Source organism: Saccopteryx leptura, chromosome 1 (genome assembly GCF_036850995.1).
Source record: "Saccopteryx leptura isolate mSacLep1 chromosome 1, mSacLep1_pri_phased_curated, whole genome shotgun sequence".
In the NCBI taxonomy this organism is placed as follows: domain Eukaryota; kingdom Metazoa; phylum Chordata; class Mammalia; order Chiroptera; family Emballonuridae; genus Saccopteryx; species Saccopteryx leptura.
The window spans coordinates 79,923,261-79,947,017 of NC_089503.1; the positions used below are offsets into that span (position 1 = coordinate 79,923,261).

Consider the following 23,757-nt stretch of genomic DNA (forward strand, 5'->3'; position numbering starts at 1 on the left):
TGCCTCTATTAAATTCTGACAATATACAATACCCTGTAGTAAGCCCTGAGGATTCAATGATAAATAAAATACAATCCCTATCTTAAAAATGTTCCAAATCTAGCCCTGGCCGGTTGGCTCAGCAGTAGAGCGTCAGCCTGGCGTGCGGGGGACCTGGGTTCGATTCCCGGCCAGGGCACATAGGAGAAGCGCCCATTTGCTTCTCCACCCCCACCCCCTCCTTCCTCTCTGTCTCTCTCTTCCCTTCCCGCAGCCAAGGCTCCATTGGAGCAAGGATGGCCCGGGCGCTGGGGATGGCTCCTTGGCCTCTGCCCCAGGCGCTGGAGTGGCTCTAGTCGCAGCAGAGCGATGCCCGGGAGGGGCAGAGCATCACCCCCTGGTGGGCAGAGCATCGCCCCTGGTGGGCGTGCTGGGTGGATCCCGGTGGGGCGCATGCGGGAGTCTGTCTGACTGTCTCTCCCCGTTTCTAGCTTCAGAAAAATACAAAAAAAAAAAAAATGTTCCAAATCTAATGGAGGAGACAAACTGTTATGTATCTACGGATAAGTCAAACTGACATGCACTAGAACAGATATATAAACAAGCCAAGCGCAGAGATGACATTACAATGAATTCTGCTCTGAGGCCAGTAAGTCTAGGAGGGATCTGCCTACATGGTGGCTCTATAAAGGATAAATGAGATTCTGACAAAGAACATTCCAGGAACAGAGAAAAGGAGAAAATCATATAAAAACAAGTCCAGCCCTGATAGGTTGGCTCAGCAGCAGAGCGTTGACCCAGCACGTGGATGTCCCAGGTTTCATCCCCAGTCAGGTGCTCATCTGCTTCTCCACCCCTCCCCCTCCCCTGCTCTCCTCCTCTCTACTTCTCCCCCTCCCACAGCCATGGCTCCATGCAAGGGTGCTGAGAGTGGTTCCACAGAGCCTCCGCCCAGGTACTAAAAATAGCTCAACTGCAAGCAGGGCCCCAGATAGGCAGAGTATCAGCCCAAGAAGGGATTTGCTGCATGGATCTTGGTCAGGGCGCACACAAGAGTCTCTCTTTCTCCCCTCCTCTCACTTAAAAAAAAAAAAGTCCAACACACTGATGCTTGCAAGAAGTGTACAATCTTCTTGAAGATATTTGATTAATTTAATTAAACAAAAGAACACAGAAGTACAGATCACTGTGGACTTCAGCAGTGAGGGAGAGCTGGATACACCACCCCAAAAGGTGCCGCTTTGGCACGTGGATTGTTTTGAGCTGAAGGCGATTAAAACCCAGCTGACTGGCCCTGGCCAGTTAGCTCAGTGGTAGAACATCGGCCTGGAGTGCAGGAGTCCGGGATTCGATTCCTGGCCAGGGCACACAGGAGAAACGCCCATCTGCTTCTCCACCCACCCCCCCTTCCTCTCTGTCTCTCCCTTCCCTTCCCACAGCCAAGGCTCCATTGGAGCAAAGTTGGCCTCTGCCTCAGGCACTAGAACAGCTCTGGTTGCAACAGAGCAACGCCACAGATGGGCAGAACATCGCCCCCTGGTGGGCATGCTGGGTGGATCCCGGTTGGAACATGCAGGAGTCTGTCTGACTGCCTCCCCGTTTCCAACTTCAGAAAAATACAAAACAAACAAACAAAAAAAAACCCCAGCTGACTCAGAAAAAACATTTTTACCTCTCCCTTAACTGACTAAAAGAGTTTAGAGAGCCTACATCACGAAGAGAGTTATTACCTGAGATAACTTTTTATATCAGAAATACTTACCTGCATGGCAAACATTGTTTACCAAACATTTGCTCTTCCCATCCTCCAGTGAACTGCCTCCTCCCTGTTAAGGTCCCGCGCCCCAACGCCTCTTTTGCTCAGATGGTGTGTAAACCTCAGTTACCTGACTACCAGGGAGTCTCATATTTTTATGAATGAAATCTGTTTTTTTCCCGTTAATCTGTCAATGTAATTACCAGACCAGCCAAAAAACCCACAGAGGAAGGGAAAAGTTTTCTATCCCTGCAGTAGTAAGAGAAGTTTTAATAAAAATGTGGGATTTAAGCTAGGTCTTAAAAATTGAACATGATTTGAGTGAAGGAAGGAAATGACCATAATCAAAGGCACAGAGGAAACAAACCAAATAAAAAACAATTTTAGGGGCGAAGGCGAAAAGAAAGTTGTTGTTTAAACGGTCTAGTTTCACTTCTGCAAGATGAAGAGATCTAGAGATTGGTTATACAAAGTGACCCTGCTTAACGCTACTGAAGTGTATACACTTATAAATGGTTAAGATGGTAAATTTTATTATGTGTACTTTACCAGAAGTAAACAAAAATTTTAAATACTTTTAGAAAGTGGTTTGTGACTCAGGGAAATACTGAGGATAAACTTGCTTCTGTAGTATTCCTGACAAAAGTGAATCTAATCAGGACATCTCAAACACATCCAACAGAGGAATATTCTACAAAATAACTAGCCTGCATTCTTCAACAGAGTCAGTCATGAAATAGAAAGGCAGTCTACAAGAGACTAAAGAAACATGAAAACTAAATGCGAAACACAATCCTAAATCGGGACTTGGATACCACATGCCTGCCGCCAGATTGCTGTAACAGACAATCGGCAACACCTTAAAATGACATAATAGTATGGAATCAATATTAATTTTCTGGTTTTGGTAAATCCACTGTTATTATATATGCAATTTACTCTAAAATGGTTCAGAAAGTTTTGTGTGTGTGTGTGTGTGTGTGTGTGTGTGTGTGTGTGTGTGTGTAAGCAGAGAAAGGATAAAGCAAATGAGGTAAAATATAGGAAAATCTGGGTGAAGGGTAAGAAATTCTTTGCACTGTTTCTGTAAGGCTGACACTGTTTCAAAATTAAAAGTTAAAAAAAGAATCCAAGGAACTAGGGAGTAGAAATAAGGCTGGTTAGATGGCTAGGCACCACAAAAATAGAGAACTTATGAGTCAGGAAGAATTAAGGCAAAAAGTGAATATAATAAGCATGTGGAAGAACCAGCCTGGGGCTGTGAGGGGCGGGGGCAAGTACAATTAAGGACTGCAGGGAAGGAAAGCGAGAAAACAGAAGAGAAGGAGAGGGTAAAGTAAAGGGGGCAAATCATATGCTTAAGGAAAGGAATATTTTAACACCTAAGAGAAGAGAAAGGAAACAGGATTCTCTCTTGGGCCCTAGACTGATATTTCAACTGCCTGCTGGATTGCTTCCTTGAGTATCCTATTGGAATCTCCCAACTCAAATGGAATTCATCACCTTCCCACATAAAGCATTACCTCCTTCTTATTTAAAACCTATTTCTATTATTGGTCCCACCATTTACTCAAACTTAACACTTCAGTCACTATCATCCCCTTTTTCATCTTCACCTCCTACCACTAACCAAAGTATGCAAGTCCTATTTTAGGACTAATCTCTTGCATTCACTTCCTCTTTTGCATCCTATGCTATTTTAAAAGGGCCTCAAACTGCTCTCCAATTCATTCTGTACCCAATGCCAGAAGACTTTCTACTGAATTGGGGTACAAACTCAATTTGGCATTTGAAGCTCTCCTTAATGCAGTTCAAAACCATGTTTCTGGTTTTTCAACACGCTTTCTAACAAACACATGGCCCACCGGTGAGAGAAACAGACCTGCTGTTACACGCCTCATAATGTTACGCCTGTGGGCCCTTCCTTCCTTTTCCCAGGAAATGTCCTTTACTTTAGGTTCTTCACCATCATAAGCCTGCCCATCCTTCAACACCCTAGTTAAATGCTACCTCCTCATGTAAATATCATCTCTTCCACTTCTAAAATCCCAGAGAAGGTTCTTTATAATTTTCTTACGGCTCTTATCACATATGACCTTGCCTATGAGCATTCTGGAGGTTAGTCTTATCTCACATTTGCCTGCTATATGCTCTTTGAGAGGAAGTATGACATTTCTGCACTCAGAAAATACCCCCTATATTTGCAAATTCTTACAGACTATTTTCAAAGTCACTCCTACTTGAATTAAAGCCAGTTGTGCACACAAAACCTGCTTTGGGTTTTTAGAATATTGACATTTGAACGGGCAATACAAGCACATAAGCATATAAAACCTCTCATTTTAGTAAGGGGGAAAAAAGCCTGCTCAGTAAGGGTACTCTGTAAAAACTTGAACCAAACTTACTTCATTTTCCTGGGCAAGTTTTAAAATTTCATCAAGGGTGACAAATGTGTCGTTTCCTCTGACTGCATCTTTCTCCATAAATCCCAGATGAATATCAGTTGCAACTAAGATTTTAAATGTATTTTCATCATCACTGCATTAAAAAAGAAATGTTTCGATATAATTCATTAAAAAGTAGTTCAAGGAAATTGAAATCTAAATTTACAAAATAAGTAACAGCAGTTACCGAGTAAAATCACATTTCTAGTCTTAAAACCAAGTCTGAAAATCTGTAGTAGTCAAAAGATCATTCACATCACATAGTTTGCCTACTACTACTAAATCAGAACAAATGCACATGAATTTTTAAAATATCTGTGATGGCTTCAAAAATTCATAAACATGTCACAACCAGTTTTATACACTCATTTGTAACCTGGATCTGAAAACTTTGTTTTCCTATTCTGTTCTATAGCAAAAGCTCAAGATTGGACTCCAGATCTAAACTTGTTATTTATCCATTTTGCAGCCCTCCAGGAAAAATTCAAAGTTAACTGGTTAATTAAAAAAACCCTTCCTCTAGGCCCTGGCCGGTTGGCTCAGCAGCAGAGCGTCGGCCCAACATGTGGCAGTCCCAGGTTCGATTCCCGGCCAGGGCACAGAGAAGTGCCCATTTGCTTCTCACCCTTCCCCCTCTTCTTTCTCTCTCTCTCTTTCCTTCTCTCTTCCCCTCCCACAGCCAAAGCTCCATTGGAGCAAAGTTGGCCCAGGTGCTGAGGATGGCTCCATAGCCTCTGCTTCAGGCCCTAGAATGCTCAGATTGCAGCAGAGCAAAGCCCCAGATGGGCAGAGCATCGCCCCCTGGTGGGCAGGCTGGGTAGATTCCAGTCAGGCGCATGTGGGAGTCTGTCTGCCTCCCTGCTTCTCACTTCAGAAAAATACAAAAAACCCCAACACCCTTCCTCTAACTTTATAAGTAGATTTATGTAAATAAATTAGTAAGTTAGATTCAGGCCCCTAAAGTTGCCTCCTTGAATCTACTCTCTAAACAAATTTATTGTTTTGTTATCAAATTTGGCCAAGAAACAAAACAGATTTATAATTCCATTCAGATCTGGTAGTATTCAAAGGTAGTTTCATGCGATGCAGTAATGTAAGAGTTACTAATACTCTCTTAAACTTAACATATCTTTTAACATTTTTGTGTGTGTGCATGTGTGACAGAGAAAGGGACAGACCGACAAAGAGGAAGAGAGATGAGAAGCATCAATTCTTCCTTGCGGCTCCTTAGTTGTTCATTGATTGCTTTCTCATAGGTGCCTTGATGGTGGGGGGGGGGGGTGCTACAGCAGAGCAAATTGACCCCCTTGCTCAAGCCAGCGACCTTGGGTCCAAGCCAGCAACCATGTGGTCATGTCTATGATCCCATCCTCAAGCCAGTGACATTGCGCTCAAGTTGGTGACCTTGGGTTTCAAACCTGGGTCCTCCGCATCCCAGTCTGATACTCCACCCACTGCACCACCGCCTGGTCAGGCTCTTTTACCATTTTTTAAAATACTGTACTTTTGTATCTATGATCTCATCTAAACTCAAACATGTAAAATTAGGGATTGTTATCTTGTAAAAATAAGAAGGCCAAACACAGAAATAAACTAGTTTATTGCACAAGCAATAGAATTAAAACTCAGTTTTTAAATTCAGGATATTTTTCACTAAATCATACTAAACTTATAAAAAAAAAACCTTTATATATATATATATATATATATATACACACACACACATATATATATATATACACACACACACACAATCTCCAAAATTCAAAACTTTATATGAAAGAGATTTTTCCAGAAAACTTTTCTCTTCAGAAACTTTAAAAATAATATGAACAGAGTTCTGATTGCTACATACACACAGGTAGGTCTGAATACTTTCTGATCACATTACTACTCTATGCTTCCACAGTAACTTATGAAGTATTTCCATATGATCCTCATTTAAACATCAAAATTAATCCGAGAAAGGCATTTGTATTACAATATACAAATAAAGAAACTGAGGCAAAGTTTAGAAAATTGCTACCTTGCTCAAGTCAAGGCCAAGTCTGAAGCTTTTTCCACGTAACTATTTCTTGTCCTTTAGTTATTTTCATTTTACTCAAAATAATTTCCAATTTATTTAATACTAAAGCAATTTACTCCTCTAAAAATCTGCTTCAGCAGATTTACTTGCCTTGACTAGTAAGACTTTATCGTGAAAGCTCAAGAATCTCAATATTTTAAGACAAAACATAAGAACAAATTTATAGCTAAGGCAACATAACCAAATTACTGCAAGAGCCAATCTACAGCTGTGTATTATCTTTTACTTAATAAACATACTTTATGAATTTTTAAACATTCCAAATATTCTTTCTGATGACTATCGTCACTTCTGTTCAGTGAAGCTATTTACAGCTAATTTATTAAATGTTTTCTTTTAAGGTGATCATAGTTGATGGGCTTTAGAATCCCAAAGCAACAAAAAAAGGACTTCAGAAGACAGGTGCTTACAGGGTATCTGCAGTACTCATTTCTATGGTCAGTCCAGTTCCTCTAGGACCAGTTTTCTTTCCAAGTAATCCTCGGTCCCGCGCTCAAATGTCAGAAAACTCGATCCCAATTCTAAAAGCAAAATTATATTATTATAAAACACGCATTTAAAAAAAGCAGGTTGGCAATAGTGGAAGAGTTCCTCTAAGAAGAGACAACAGCCCATCTCTAGTGCCATTCTGATTTCACCATTATAATTAAGCTCATCTCCTATTTCCCTTTTTTATGTTCGATGGGAAACTGTTAATAGGCAAAGAGGATCACACACAGTAGTCCTAGTTTAGCACACAAACAACTGAATTTGCAGGGATGTTTAACTGGCTACTCTGGAATGGAGGCAAGCCCCTACTTTCTGACCAAACACAAGACTCGCTAAATGAATGGGCTAGTTTTGGAGAGAATGGCCCCACGTTTAAAGCTAGTGTAAATAAACAGAAACACGTGGGCTGCGGAGAAACACCCTAAGCCGCCAGCAGACCAAATTCGGGGAGAAGTGGCTACTATAGCGAAACCACCTCTACCATGTTCAGATTCCCAGAGCCGTGGTGATTCCAAACCTCCACACGCCGCCACCACCGGACTCTCTGAAGCAGAACGCGGAACCCTCCAGGACTCTTTCCCAGCCCACTTGGCCCATTCTTCTCGGACCGGCAATTCACTGTAGGCTTCCACCCAGGATCCTGCACAGATAGGAGGTCGGCACGACTCCCAAATTACCCCACATTTAAGACTCTCCAAACCCACAACATCGGGACCGAGGCTGTCTTTTACCCAGGAAGACGGAGTCGTGAGCAGAAAAGCAACAGCCCAGCCTGAGCTCGCTTCTCGGGACCGCTTGGCGAGAAACCTAACTTAGGCGGGAGCGAAAAGCCACCTCTTTTTCTCGCGATACCTCACTGATGACGTAGCCTCCTCAAGCCCTCTTCGGCTCTCATTGGCTGTCGAATGCCGTGGGAGCTGGGAAAGTAGCAGCGAGGCCCCGCCCTCGTGTAGGAGCCAATCCTGAGCAGCCCAGGGGGCGAACCCCGGAAGCGAGGTTTGCGGTGGCGAATTCCCTTCTATAAGGTGGGTATCTCTTTCTAGCTCAGTACCGCGCTTCCTGGTGGACCTGTACCACTGAGAACTACTGGGCTCATGGGAGCGGGTCACCTGTCGACCGGGCCGTGCCACGGGTTGTAGGTAGGGCTGGAACGGCTACTCTACTCTTGGCTGTTCCCAAGGCCGCTGGAGCGATTCCCGAGCCGTGAAGTGACCAGCCGGTGCCGGAGGGCCGGGACTGGTGGCCTTCCCGCTTACTCCCACTCCCCAGAGACAGATCATTCAGATCCTCAGTTTAACAAGCCTTTCTTTGCTTCCCCCTTAGCCCTTGATCCCGGATTTAGCATGTTTGTACTGTATTGCTTTGTGCTGACAGCAGTAGAATATAGTCCAGTAAAAAATAATGTGAAACTTTTGATTAAGAAAATCTGGGCTTTCAGTTCCATTGAAGATCCTTGATGTAGGGCAAATAGTTTTAATCTGTTCGAACCTCAGCTTTGCACCTGCAAAATGGAGTTTATGGCCCTACCTGTGACTGAGTTGTTGGTAAATGTGCCCCTTAGGTTAAGAAACACCCTATTCCAAGTGTAGGAATATCATCAAGAAAGAATCTTTCTTTATTAAATTTTTCCATTGAGTGAGAGAAGCATCAACTCTTGTTCCACTTAGTTCCATTCCGTTGTGCACTCACTGATTGATTCTCCTACCTGCCCTGACCCAGATGAACCCAGGACCTCAGTTCTTGGGGATGACACTTTATATACTGAAGCACCCCACCAGGACCAAGAAAGAATATTGTTTTTGTTAATTAAATTAAAAAACATTGATCAATAAGAGTACATAGGTTTCAGGTGAACATCTCTATAGTATTTGAACTGTTGCTTGCATTGTGTGCCCATCACCCAAAGTTAAATCATTTTCCATCACCATGTATTTGTTCCTCTTTACTCTCCTCTCCCAAAGATAAAGTAATCACTTAGCTTTTATCTGTATCCATGAGTCTCAGTTTTATATCCCACCTATGTGTGAAATCATATAATTCTTAGCTTTTTCTGATTTACTTATTTCACTTAGTATAATGTTCTCAAGTTCCATCCATGTTGTCGTAAATGGCAATATGTTATTTCTTATGGCTGAGTAGTATTCCATTGTATTATATATATGAACCACATCTTCTTTATCCAATCCTCTATCAAGGGTCACTTTGGTTGTTACCATGTCTTGACCACCATAATTAATGCTGCAGTGAACATGGGTGTGCATGTGTCTTTATGTACCAATACTTTCAAGTTTTTTGGGGGTAGATACCCAATAGAGGGTTTGCTCAGTCATATGGTAATTCTATTCTTAATATTTTGAGGTACTAACATACTGTTTTCCATAATGGCTGCACCAGTTTGCATGCCCACCAGCAGTTAATGAGGGTTCCTTTTTCTCCACAACCTCTCCAACTCCTCTCTTGTTGATAACAGCCAGTCTAACAGGTGTGAGATAGTATCTCATTGTCGTTTTGATTTGCATTTCTATAATAGCATAAATGAGCATCTTTTCATATATTTGTTGGCCATTGATATGTCTTCTTGGGAGCAGTGTCTGTTCAGGTCCTCTCCCCATTTTTTAAATTGGATTGTTTGTTTGTTTGTTGCTGAGCTTTTGAGTTCTTTATATACTTGGGCTATTAACCCCTTACTGGAGCTTTTGTTTGTGAATATCAACTCCCATTTGGTTGGCTGCATTTATTTGTTGTCGGTATCTTTTGCTGTGCAGAAGCTTTTTAGTTCAATCTAGTCCCATTCATTTATTGTTGCTTTTACTTCCCTTGCCTTTGGGATCAAGTTTATAAATTGTTATCTACAGCCCAGGTCCATAAGTTTAGTACCTGTGTTTTCTTCTATTTAATTTATTGTTTCAGATCTTATATTTAGGTCTTTGATTCATTTTAAATTAATTTTTGTGCATGGAGACAAACTGTAGTCAAATTTCATTCTTTTGCATGTGGCTTTCCAATTTTTTCTGCACCATTTTTTGAAGAGGCTTTCTTTTATCCATGTGTGATTTTGACTCTTTTTTCAAAGATTATTTGTCCATATATATGTGGTTTTATTTCTGGGTTCTCAATTCTATTCCACTGGTCTGTCTGTTTTTCTGCCAATACCATGCTGTTTTTGTTTGTTTGTTTGTTTTTACAAGGACAGAGAGAGAGTCAGAGAGAGGGATAGACAGGGGCAGACAGACAGGAATGGAGAGAGATGAGAAGCATCAGTCATCAGTTTTTCGTTGCAAGACCTTAGGTGTTCATTGATTGCTTTCTCACATGTGCCTTGACCGCGGGCCTTCAGCAGACCGAGTAACCCCTTGCTAGAGCTAGTGACCTTGGGTCCAAGCTGGTGAGCTTCTGCTCAAACCAGATGAGCCTGCACTCAAGCTGGCGCCCTCGGGGTCTCGAACCTGGGTCCTCTGCATCCCAGTCCGACGCTCTATCCACTGCACCACCGCCTGGTCAGGCCATGCTGTTTTGATTATCGTAGCTCTGTAGTATAATCTGAAGTCAAGTAGTATGATACCTCCAGCTTCCTTCTTTTTTCTCAGGATGACTTTGGCTATTTTGGGTCTTTTATGGTTCTGTACAAATCTGGTGATTTTTTTCTTTTTGCTCTAGTTCTTTAAAAAATGACATTGGGATTTTAATGGTGACTGCATTAAATTTGTATATTGCTTTGAGTAATAGGGCCATTTTAACTATGTTGATTCTTCCAATCCATGAACATGGGGTATTTTTCCATTTCATTGTGTCTTTTTCCATTTCTTTTCATAATACTTCGTAGTTTTCAGTATATAGGTCCTTCACATCCTTTGTTAAGTTTATTCCTTGGTATATTTTGGTTGTTGTTACAATTGTGAAAGGAATGTTTTTTAAAATTTATTTTCTGAAACTTCATTGTTGCCATATAGGAAGGTAGTAGATTTTTGTATATTGATTTTGTATCCTGAGACTTTACTATATTTGTTTACTGTTTCTAATAGTTTTTTTGGTGCAATCTTTGGGGTTTTCTATGTACAGGATTATGTCACCTGCAAAAAGTGATGCCTTTAGTTTTTCTTTCCCAATATGAATGCTTTTTATTTCTTTCTCTTGCCTGATTGCTCTGGCTAAGACTTCCAGTATGATGTTGAATAAGGGTGGAGATAGAGGGCAGCCTTGTCTTGTTCCTGACTATAGAGGAAAAGCTTTCAGTTTAAGAAGGAATCTTGATTAACTTTTTAAATCCTGAACCAGTGAGATGCACCTAGGTTTAACTTTTTAAATTAAATCCACCAAGAAAATTTTATGTGTAATTTATTGTATCCAGAGCAGTAAATTCAAAATTTATAAAAAGAAGAGCTTTATAAAACGGAAAGGTGGCCCATGAGACCTGTGCTTTAAATTGATGCAATTAACAACTGAATTTTATGTTATTTACTGGTAGTTATTGTTTCATGAATTGATATATGGTCACTTTTGTATTGCAAAGTTCAGGGAATAGTTTAAGAATAAAGAAAAAAGTGAGAATTATTAAAACATAAAGCAATTCTGATAGTGTCTCTCATAGACTGAAAAGCTGAACAGGCCTTGGAAATTCTTAAGTAAAATCCTTATATTTTATAATGAAGTAAGAGGCCCAGAGTAGTTACTAGTCATAAGCGATAGATTTAAACTTGAATTTAGGCCCTGGCCAGTTGGCTCAGCGGTAGAGCGTCTGCCTGGCGTGCGGGGGACCCGGGTTCGATTCCTGGCCAGGGCACATAGGAGAAGCGCCCATTTGCTTCTCCACCCCCTCCTCCTTCCTCTCTGTCTCTCTCTTCCCCTCCTGCAGCCAAGGCTCCATTGGAGCAAAGATGGCCCGGGCGCTGGGGATGGCTCCTTGGCCTCTGCCCCAGGCGCTAGAGTGGCTCTGGTCTCAGCAGAGCGACGCCTGGGAGGGGCAGAGCATCGCCCCCTGGTGGGCAGAGCGTGGCCCCTGGTAGGCGTGCCGGGTGGATCCCAGTCGGGCGCATGCGGGAGTCTGTCTGACTGTCTCTCCCCGTTTCCAGCTTCAGAAAAATACAAAAAATAAATAAATAAATAAATAAACTTGAATTTAATGTTTTTGGCACTAGTAATAAAACCTAATGCTGCATTAGGATTGTATACTATTAAGCTTGTAACATTAGGTAGAAAGAAAGGTGTATCTTAAAGAAGGTATCTCCAACTTCTCAGAATCCATTCCAGTCAAAATCAAGTGACAGGGCTTTAAGTTTAATTCTTCAATAATTCTTAATGCCTGCCATATGTAGGTGGGACATAAATACAAGTTAAATATAGCCCCTACACTTAAGCTTATTATCCTTTTTTAAAAAACTTAATTATCTTGGCCCTGACCGGTTGGCTCAGTGGTAGAGCGTCGGCCTGGTGTGCAGGAGTCCTGGGTTCGATTCCCAGCCAGGGCACACAGGAGAAGCGCCCATCTGCTTCTCCACCCCTCCCCCTCTCCTTCCTCTCTGTCTCTCTCTTCCCCTCCCATAGCCAAGGCTCCCCTGGAGCAAAGTTGGCCCAGGTGCTGAGGATGGCTCTGTGACCTCTGCCTCAGGCACTAGAATGGCTCTGGTTGCAACAGAGTGACGCCCCAGAGGGGCGGAGCATCATCCCCTGGTGGGCATGCAGGTGGATCCTGGTCCGGCACATGCGGGAGTCTGTCTGACTGCCTCCCCGTTTCCAACTTCAGAAAAATACAAAAAAAAAAAAAAAGGTTAAAACTTAATTATCTTTTAAGAGGCATCTCTGAAGCATGATAAAGTGAAGTACAATAAAACAAGGTATGCCTGAACAGTTATAACCACTGGCCTAGTAGAAGAAAACAACAACAAAGAAATATCAGTTTATTAAAGATATAGATAACTGAAATCTATCAGCTCTAATGTTTAGTGAATAGAAAGGGTAGTGGAAAACACCAGATAGTTTAGACGGGGCTTATTTGTGTATGTTTGTAAGACTTATCTCTGCTGTTGATAGAGCTTCAGTTACTGTTTTGCTAATAAATTTTTGTTTGTGTTTCCAGATCCTCATGAATAAAATAAAGCGGACATAATTCATCTCTAAAAAGATTACTTATTTATACCCTGGTATTTGAAATGCTTTGTGTTTAGAATAGTAGTAAGGATGGAAAAAGAGAAAGTAAATGATGATGGACAACCAGACCCAGAGAATTCTTTGGATTTTTCAGAACACTTTAACCAACTTGAGTTGTTGGAAACACATGGACACCTAATTCCCACTGGTACCCAAAGTCTCTGGGTGGGGAATTCTGATGAAGATGAGGAACAAGATGAAAAGACTGAAGAGTGGTATCAATTGCAAGAAAAAAAAATGGAAAAAGATCCAAGCAAATTGCTTCTTTGGGCTGCTGAGAAAAATCGGGTAAAAAGAAAAACAATTAAGGAAGAAACCACAGTATAAAAAGCAAAGTATTAGATTTGGAGCCAGTAGACCTGGATTTGGTTTGTTATATAACCAAAACCTCTGTTTGGTCTGTAACTCTGGGCAAAGCCTATTATTTCTGAACCCCTGCTTTCTTATCAGTAAAAATGGCCACCTTAGTACCTGCCTCTTTTATACAGGGTTTTAAGGATCAAATGAGGCAATGTACATGAAAGCACATGGTAAGCTACAAAGAGTCAAATTAGGTATTTGGCAGGGTTTAAGGATAATTAGCTATAAAGATGACAAGCAATCATCTGTATTTTTTTTTTTTTCTTTTTTTTTTTTTTTTTTTACAGAGGCAGAGATAGACAGGGACAGACAGACAGGAACGGAGAGAGATGAGAAGCATCAATCATCAGTTTCTCTTTGCGCGTTGCGACTTCTTAGTTGTTCATTGATTGCTTTCTCACATGTGCCTTGACCGTGGGCCTTCAGCAGACCAAGTAACCCCCTGCTGGAGCCAGCGACCTTGGGTCCAAGCTGGTGAGCTCTTTGCTCATGCCAGATGAGCCCGTGCTCAAGCTGGCGACCTCGGGGTCTCGAACCTGGGTCCTTCCGCATCCCAGTCCGATGCTCTATCCACTGCGCCACCACCTGGTCAGGCAATCATCTGTATTTTTAAATCATTTATATTAAGTCATAGGATTATCCTAGAAACAAGTATTATTTAGGAAAGGGAAGATGGGAACTAACATTTGTTGGATATCAACTATATCATGTGCCTTATTACATTATTTGATTTAATCCTTGTCTATCCCTAAAGATAGGTAATATTATTCCCTTTTACAGATTAAGAAATTGAGATTTGGGAATATTAGCTTGCCCAGGCCTTGACATCAAAAGTCTGTTGTTGGCCATGGCTGGTTGACTCAGTGGTAGAACATTGCCTGGCATGTTAAAGTCCCAGGCCAGGGCACACAGGAGAAGCACTCATCTTCTTCTCCACCCTTCCCCCTGTCCTATCTCTTTATCTCTCTCTTCCCCTCCTGCAGCCAAGGCTTCATTGGAGCAAAGTTGGCCTGGGTGCTGAGCGCAGCGCCATGGCCTCCACCTCAGGCACTAGAATGGCTCTGGTTGCAATGGAACAATGCCACAGATGGGCAGAGCATCACCCCTTAGTGGGCTTACTGGGTGGATCCTGGTCGGGCGCATGCGGGAGTCTATCTCTCTGCCTCCCCGCTTCTCATTTCAGAAAAATACAAAAAAAAAAAAAGTCTATTCTTTCCACTCAGCTGCTTCTACCTTATTTTACTACATTCTCGGATGTCTCTGTTAATAACCTAATAACTAAAATGTCTTCCACTTTTGGATAACTTTTTAACCAAAAAGTACACTGTATCCCACCAGAGGTCCACAGACCAAACTGAAAATAACTTCCTGAAAACATATCTTTTAGGTTGTTTTTGTTAGAAGAAATTGAGCTCTTTAATCTCTAGATTTCTTTGTTATCATTACATTCTGATAAAGAAGTTTAATTTTAAAAGTTGTGGGGGTTTTTTGTTTTGTTTTGTTTTGTTTTGTTTTTCCGAAGTTAGAAGCAGGGGGGCAATCAGACTCCTGAATACTCCCGACATGGATCCACCTAGCATGCCCACCAGGGGGCGATGCTCTGTCCATCTGGGGTATTGCTCCATTGCAGCCAGAGCCATTCGAGAGCCTGAGGCGGAGGCCATGGAGCCATCATCAGCACCCAGGCCAACTTTGCTCCAATGGAGCCTTGGCTGCAGGAGGGGAAGAGAGAGAGAGAGAGAGAGAGGAGAGGGGGAAGGGTGGAGAAGCAGATGGGCGCTTCTCCTGTGTGCTGTGACCAGGAATCAAACCTGGGACTTCCAAACACCAGGCCAGTGCTCTACCACTGAGCCAACCGGCCAGGGTATTTTTAAAAGTTTTATAAATTATTTATACTGGTGTGCTACTCCTAAAGAAAAAGCAGTGTTATGTTTTCTTTACAGATGGCATATAAAAATTATTTTTCAATGAGAGAAAGACAGAGACGGGAAGGGAGATGAGAACCATGAACTCGTAGTTGGGACATGTTAGTTGTTCATTGATTGCTTCTCATACATGCCTTGACCAGTGGAGCTCAAGCCAGAGACCTTGGGCTCAAACCAGTAACCTTGGGCTTTGAGACAGTGACTTTTGGGCTCAAGCCAGTAACCATGGGATCATGTCGATGATTCCAAGTTCAAGCTGGTGACCCCACGCTCAAGCCTGCAGAGCCTGTGCTCAAGCTGGCAACCTTGGTGTTTTGAACCTGTGATCGTAATGTCCCAAGTCAACACTCTCTCCACTGTGCCACCACCAGTTAGGCCAGGTGGCACATAAAATATTAAATGCAATTATAGCCTGTATGTGTCTAGGACTAAAGCTTTTGTGCAGTAAGGCTTAATTAGACTGAAAGTAAATACATGGTTTGATATTCAGAGAATCACATTCTTAAAATCAACAGTTTATCGTTAACAACAACTTGTTCATTCTTAAATCAGTTGCCCTTTCCTCTCCAAAAATGAAATCTTATTTTCATTTTAAGGTCATCTGCCAACAAGTTTTTATTTAACTCTAAGTCTAACATCACTAGACAGTTTAGTTTTCTCGATTTACTGTTTAGTTTGGATTTGGGTTTTTGAAAGATCTTTTTTCTTTTCAGCTGACTACGGTACAGAGACTACTTTCTGAAAAAGCCACTCATGTGAACACTAGAGATGAAGATGAGTATACCCCTCTGCACCGAGCAGCCTACGGTGGACACTTAGATATTGTCCGTGAGCTAATTGCACAAGGAGCCGATGTCCACGCGGTGACTGTGGATGGCTGGACCCCTCTGCACAGTGCATGTAAGTGGAATAATACAAGAGTAGCCTCTTTCTTACTCCAGCATGATGCAGATATCAATGCCCAGACAAAAGGCCTCTTGACCCCTTTACATCTTGCTGCTGGGAACAGAGACAGCAAAGATACGCTAGAACTCCTCCTGATGAACCGCTACATCAAACCAGGTCTGAAAAACAACTTGGAAGAGACTGCACTTGATATTGCAAGGAGGACAAGTATCTATCACTACCTCTTTGAAATTGTGGAAGGCTGCACAAATTCTTCACCTCAGTCTTAACGGTTCACAAGGCATTTTCTTCAGTTTCTAAGTACCAGTGCCTCTTTTGTATGAGATGTCAAAAATCCCCATACTACAAAGTTGACATCAAACATCTTACTACAGAAAATCAGTGGTACTCATTATATCTTTTCCAGTGAACTGCCTGACCTTGATGTCAACAGATATTTGAAAGTTATTGGGATACATCTTCAATGATTGGAGTGTGTGATTTCAGAAAAGAAATTTTAACTTATTACTGTACTTAAAAATTTGTCACGGGTTGTACAGAACACTAGTGATATTTTTGGTGCTGATCCAAGAAAAATGTATTTTTAAATATCCCCCCCCCCATCCTGAATCTTTGTTTAGTATTTAGTATATTAACATGTATTTTTTATAAGGTAAGGTAACTCAGAATTCAATTTAAAAGTCTTAATTATCCTGGTGCAGTTCAGCTAGCATCTCTGTGTTACCATGACCATTAGCTTTCATTTTAAACCGTGAGAACTAACATATTATAGTGACTTGAATCTTCATAAGTTAATAAAATCAAGAACCTAGATTTTTTTTGTCTTTTAGAATCTAGCCCATTTTTAGGATAGTAGGTGTCTGGGTGTCTCATCCATGAATGTTACATACTGCCTCCCCTACCACAATCCACACCGTCCTGAGGATAGTCCTACCTCACCCTGGTCCACCTACATAATCCTTATTCTGCGGTTGAGTCAGCATGACCTTTCAGACATGCCAACAACTATAGCTTGGTCCAAGAGATCATAATATATCTGCTACCCCACTGGTATTACCTGCCTAATCCTCCTGATATGGGCACTGCTCATATAGCCTCTCGAGTTCACAGGTAGTATTGATTTTTCAGGGTCCTCATTTTATACAAGCCATACAAAGGCCAAGTGACAAGGAGAAAGGAATTCTCTCAGAGTGAGGGGATGATTTTTATAGTGGGCTAGATTAGAACCACACAGTGGCTCAGGCTTTTTTAAAAAGCCACAGTGTGGACAGTTACAAAAGCATAAATAGAAATACTCAAAAAACAAGTTCCAAACAGCAGAAACAGGCATGAATTGATTTTCTAACTGTATATAGCTTCCTTGATTGCAAAGCATAGTTATTCATCCAGCACACTTACTTAAAACCTACTCTCAGTCTCTCCAGCGTCAGTTTCCCATTGACTGTCTAGCACTTCTGTGGCAATTCCCGAAGGCTCTTCTCTTAACTTCTCAACCCCAGAACTAACACACTAAACAAGGAGCAGTAAACCAGTGGCCCTTCAGCTCTATTTTTTAAATGTCCACCAAGGTCTTGTCTATTTTGAGCCAGCCCTTGTGACCCAATCACCCTAGAGTTTGACTAAGTAATAATGTTGTTTAATCAAATATGTGTGGCAGTTTTTAGGTTAGTTCAAAATTGGATCATCTCTGAAAAGTTAATATATGAACTGAATCATTGTGACAGACGGGATCTCAAGAGTTAGGAAAACTTCAGTTATTTTGTGATAGCTGGCAAGGAGGTGCCCAGATTTCAAAGTATCAACATCTATGATACAGCGTTTTGGCAGACAGTGAGGGCTGCTTTCTGTGTAATCTGGCCCAATCTGGTGATACCAAATGACAGGTACAGCTAATAGACAGTGACAGTATAAACGGACCCCTTCTATCCCAGTAGACTGCTAAATGAGGCTGCCTAGTTATCTGAACTGCAAAGAGCCCATGGCGCCTTCCTTAATTGGGAATGAGTTGCATCCACGATGTTATAGAAGCTCTCCCCTTAAGAATAGGGCCAAAGAAGCTGCCTTTTCTGATCAGGAGTTGAGATGTAACAACTCCCTGGTTTTCAGGCCTCAACGCTCAGCTAGTGCATGGAAATCCCAGAGAGCAGAGTTTATATTGCTTGCTTCCTTTATACTTTGCTTAGTATTTACTAGATTCCTCTGTCTATCAAAGGCATTCACTAATCACGCTTTTGACTGTATTACTTACATGTAGTTTCCAGTTCGTTTTTAGAACGCTAAATAGTTCTGTTTGCAAACAGAATTTTCTCTAATCTTGTACAGTTTATCCAAAGACTTTTAAAAAAATAAATTCTATGATTTTCATAACTAAAGCCTTAATTGTGATTACTTATATGCCTGAAGAGGTGACTTTTTGTCATTGTTTAAGGCAGTGGTCCCCAACCCCCAGGCCACAGACCAGTACCGGTCCGTGAGCCATTTGGTACCAGTCCACAGAGAAAGAATAAATAACTTACATTATTTCCGTTTTATTTATATTTAAGTCTGAACGATGTTTTATTTTTAAAAAATGACCAGATCCCCTCTGTTACATCCGTCTAAGACTCACTCTTGACGCTTGTCTTGGTCACGTGATACATTTATCCGTCCCACCCTAAAGGCCGATCCATGGAAATATTTTCTGACATTAAACCGGTCTGTGGCCCAAAAAAGGTTGGGGGCCACTGGTTTAAGGGACATATTACTCATAAGGCCACAGTGAAATTAGTTGGCTTTGCTCTTTTTAATTTTAAATATGATTTGCTGAAGAGCTTTCTGGCCCACAATTTACCACAGCGATGGGATTTAAAGTCTTTATTCTATGGATGTAAAAGCATCCATTTATTTCTATTCGTTGGCATGTACTATCTCATCCAGCACTGTGCTAGAGCATCATGATCAGAAGAGGCCCAAGGCCCTGGTCAGATAGCTTGGTAGATTCGAGTGTCGTCCTGACACACAAAAGTCGCAGGTTCACTCCCTGGTCTGGGCACATACAGGAACAGATCAATGTTTCCGTCTCTCTTACTCTCCCTACCGCTCTCTCTAAAAATCAATCAATAAATTATTTTTAAAACAAGGCCCAGAGAAGTAGCACTTAATCTGGGACTTAGGTCCCACATCAAAATGAAACCTCTGGCCTGATCTGTGGTGGCACAGTGGATAAAGTGTCAACCTGTAATGCTGAGGTTGCCAGTTTAAAACCCTGGGCTTTCCTGGTCAAGGCACATATGGGATTTGATGCTTCTTGCTCCTCCCCCCCCCCCTTCCCTCTCTCTTTCTCTCTCTCTCTCCTCTCTAAAATTAATAAAATCTAAAAAGTGAAACCTCTGTATTAGTTTTTGATTTCTGATCAACACATACACCATCTCTGCACTGCCTGAAATGGCTCTAGGAATTTATGGAACTGGGAGGTAAACAATGGGTTCACAAAGTTACTGATACGCCTTTACTATAATTAGTTTATCATGAGATGCTCTAGTCCCTCTGTAGGATTATCTGATGACCATTCAACGTGTGCAAAATGAAGTACTCCTTCTAAAGAGAATTTAAGATTTCTATTTATTAAGTTTAGAAAACAGTAAATTAAGAAGGCTTAAATAACTACTGATGATTTAAATTCCTGAAAATTTCCCTTTGAAACCATAAAATTTTATTTCGGTGAACCTATGTAGCGATGATCTAAATCGAATCAGTCGCAAAGAAACAATGGGAGCCACATGGGGAATCTTTAGTTATTTTCTAGTAGCCACATTAACTCAAAAACAGGTGAAATTAATTTTAATAATACATCTTATTTAATAAATCCAAAGTATTCATTTCAATATGAGATACATATTTTTAAGTTATTGAGATATTTACCTTTTTGATAGTAGAAGTCTTCAAAATAAAGTGTATATTTTCTGGCAGTTTTCAGTTCAGACTGACCACATTTGACTGGTGGCTACTCCACTGGACAGGGCAGGTCCAGGTGTCTGAAACATCCCCTGGAGGCCGAGCAGGATAGTTAGAAGGAACATGAAGCTTTAAGCCAGACCAGTCTGGGTTCATATACTGACTGCCACCTAATGTGTGACTTTGGGCAAATAAACTCAGTTTTCCCATGTGTGAAAAGGAGATAATATCCATCTTCTTACAGTTTTGTAAGGAATAAATGAACTACATGTATAAGGTATAAGGTCCCTCTCACATAAAATATGATACTGAATGGTTCCCTTACCCTGCATCTCAAGCAGATATGCCCTTCCTGCTTTAAGTATTTGGACCCTTGAAGATCCCAAAGCTCTAACTTGATATTCCTGTATGTAGTGCTTCTCATGACTTTCCAGTAGAACATGCAGCATAGAGCTTCTTCCAGGAACTCAAACCCCTCCACACCGAGAAAAAATGCTTGCCTCGTCTTCTAAGGTCCCTGCTGGGGGTCAACAGTCTCCAACAGAAGAAAAAGCTCAGGAAACAAGCAAAAGAATTTCAGCAAGTAATTACAAGGACTTAAAGGATATGCGATTCTGAGAGAAATTGTATTTCCTGAATGGATCCAAGGCCTTGAAACGGAGAATGGCTTGTTCATTCTATGGGCAGCTTCTCTTTGCCTAGAAAAGGAGTTGCTCTTTAAATTCATAGCTATTTTTTTCCCTTTTTCAGGACAGGTCTTGTTAACACTAAACAAATGCAAAAGCATTCATTTTTTTATTATTTTATTTATTATTTTTTATTTTATTTTATTTATTTATTTATTTTTTTGTATTTTTCTGAAGCTGGAAACGGGGAGAGACAGTCCGACAGACTCCCGCATGCACTCGACCGGGATCCACCTGGCATGCCCACCAGGGGCGACGCTCTGCCCACCAGGGCGCGATGCTCTGCCCCTCCGGGGCGTCGCTCTGCCGCGACCAGAGCCACTCTAGCGCCTGGGGCAGAGGCCGAGGAGCCATCCCCAGCGCCCGGGCCATCTTTGCTCCAATGGAGCCTTGGCTGTGGGAGGGGAAGAGAGAGATAGAGAGGAAGGAGGGGGGAGGTGGAGAAGCAAATGGGCGCTTCTCCTATGTGCCCTGGCTGGGAATCGAACCCGGGTCCCCTGCACGCCAGGCTGATGCTCTACCGCTGAGCCAACCGGCCAGGGCCCATTTTTTTATTTATCATTTTAATTGTCTAGTTGAAACTCAGGTAAACCTAATAGTTCTCACTAGGAATTTAATGACATGGGCATGACCAGGACCACCAAAGGATCTCAGAGTAGCTGGATATGTTGGCCAGAAAATCTGCTTAATGAAATGTATAGCTTATAAAACTCTAAGAGCAAGTTGCTACCTAGTTTTTTCTCTTCCTATTATAATAGATTCAGCATTTCATCTCTACTAGATTTAAAGTACGTGAACATTAGGATATCATTGGTAATGTGAGTTCATAAAAAGCACTGTCCCCTGAGCAGTCCTTAGAGTTCCGTTTTCAGATACAGCTGCCTTAAAAAGAGGCAATTTTTAGCAATCAAAAAAATAATAAAATGAGCCTGGCATTGTTTAAAATATCATGTGCCTTATGGGTTTTTCCATACTCTGATTTGATAACTCAAATAGGTAGCATATCCTGATTGAAGGGATCAGTTCTAGGGCTAAGACATAGCTATGCTGTGAGAATCATACTAAGACCTGATACGAGAAACAGATCCTTCATGGCACATGCCAGAAAAAAAGCACTAACCTTCAGATTTCCTTTCATGTGCTTTTGCATATATATTTTATTAATTTAAAAAATTGTAATTGAATTATCAGGGTGACATTGGTTTGCAAAACCATACAGGTTTCAAGTGTACAACTCACTCAAACATCGTCTGCACACTGCATCGTGCACCCATCACCCCAAGCAAGGTCTTTTCCATCCCCACTTTCCCCGTTTGCCCACCTCCACCTAGCCCACTCCCCTCCCCCTCTGGCTATGGCCACACTCTTGCCTGTGCCCATGTGTGGATATATGTTTTTTGGCTAATCCCTTCAACTTCTTTCATCCAGTCCCCGAAGCCCCCTCCCCTGTGACAGCTGTCAGTCTGTTCCATGTGTTCATCCCTCTGTTTCTATTTTGTCTGTCAGTTTATTAGATGCTCTACATGTAAGTGAGGTCATTTGGTATTTGTCTTTCTTTGGCTCATTTTACTTAGCATAATATTTTCAGATAGGAAAAACTTAGAAGAAGAATCAAAAGAAAGAAACATTAGAGTTCTTTTCTCCATTTTTTTAATTTTAGTCCGTACATTTAGACAATGAGGTTTTGGAGTCCATCTAGAAAGGTAATTATATGTCAGAGTTTCTCACACTGTTTCATTGGAGCCAAGTAGTTTATTGTAACGGGGGCGCCCTGGGCATTGCAGAATCTATAACAGCCCTCTTGGCCTCTACTTAGTAAATGCCAATTGCACTTCCTACTCCTGCTCCCCACTTATGAGTTTCAACTGGTCAACCAAAAATGTCTCCAGACATTACCAAATGTTCCCTGCTCTGTGTCATCAAAAATCTCTAAGGTAGGAGATTTCATTTAACTAGCCTCAAAGTTGTTTTATTAGCATGCAATTGAATTTTATTTAAAGCGCATTTTCCTTTGAGTCCAAATATCCATCGGAGTACAATAAAAAAATTAGATAAGCATTGATTTTATTTTTAAAATTAAGTATTAATGAGATAGTTTAAATACATTTTAAAATATACAAGTAGGGGGAAAAAGGTCCTTCAACATTGAGTATCATTTGTAAGAAAAACTCACTCCCTACTCCCAGGTTTGGCCCCTAGGAAATTTACCCCTTAGGTCAGATTAATTTATTTTTAGAACAATTCTAACTTCTGGGTATTAATAAAGATGGTAATCAAATCCTGGTGTTTGATAGGTTGCACCATTACAAATGTAAATTTGATTTTATTTTTTAGAGAGAGAGACAAGACAGACAGGAAGGGAAAGAGATGAGCAGCATCAACTCATTGTGGTGGCATCTTGGTTGTTTCTTGATTTCTTTCTCATATGTGCCTTGGCCACAGTGCTCCAGCGGAGCCAGAGACCCCTTGCTCAAGCCAGCGACCTAAGCCTCAAGCCAGTGACCGTGGGGTCATGTTTTTGATCCCACACTCAAGCCAGTGACCCTGCACTCAAATTGGTGAGCTTGCGCTCAAGCCGATGGGCCCACATTCAAGCAGGACAACTCGGGATTTTGAACCCTGGGTCCTCTGCGCCCCAGGTCAATGCTCTATCCACTACGCCACTGCCTGGTCAGGCACAAATGTAAATTTTTTAATACATTGTTGAATAACATGCTACTACTACAAGTTGATACACAGGCTTTTTACTTGGAGAAGAAAAGGAATAAGAGAAGCCAACAGCCGTTGCCAGAGAAGAATGAGATGGGGAGGTGGCTAGCCGGCTCTACGTGTAAAACAATTGGGAAATGAACAATAATCTTTTAATGTCATTACAGATCTAAAATTATTTTAGTTTGTTATTTATAAAAATAATGTATAATATTTTTGGCAATTACTTTCACCTTAAAAATTAATTTCAAGATGAAATATTATATATCAAAGTCATAATGTTAAAAAAAATTCTACATTTGTTTGAGCCTTCCTTGATTATCATTCATGTAATGTATGA

At 41.3% G+C, this 23,757-nt stretch overlaps 2 protein-coding genes across 2 annotated transcripts in view; one reads left to right on the top strand and one right to left on the bottom strand.

Annotated features, from left to right (window-relative positions):
- MRE11 (MRE11 homolog, double strand break repair nuclease) overlaps positions 1-7,552 on the bottom strand; it is a 66,649-nt gene extending 59,097 nt beyond the window's left edge. Inside the window, exons 1-3 of the mRNA XM_066370805.1 lie at positions 7,486-7,552; positions 6,676-6,786; positions 4,141-4,273 (exon numbers count right to left, since the gene is read on the bottom strand). Coding sequence (XP_066226902.1) covers positions 4,141-4,273; positions 6,676-6,695 — 153 coding nt within the window. The 5' untranslated portion in view covers positions 6,696-6,786; positions 7,486-7,552. The remainder of the gene's footprint in view (positions 1-4,140; positions 4,274-6,675; positions 6,787-7,485) is intronic.
- A 171-nt stretch (positions 7,553-7,723) lies between these two features.
- Positions 7,724-20,816, top strand: ANKRD49 (ankyrin repeat domain 49). The gene is made up of 3 exons (XM_066370817.1): positions 7,724-7,779; positions 12,828-13,186; positions 15,897-20,816. The coding sequence occupies exons 2-3, from the start codon at positions 12,929-12,931 to the stop codon at positions 16,356-16,358; spliced, it is 720 nt and encodes a 239-aa protein (XP_066226914.1). The 5' UTR covers positions 7,724-7,779; positions 12,828-12,928; the 3' UTR covers positions 16,359-20,816.
- Positions 20,817-23,757: the final 2,941 nt, after the last annotated feature.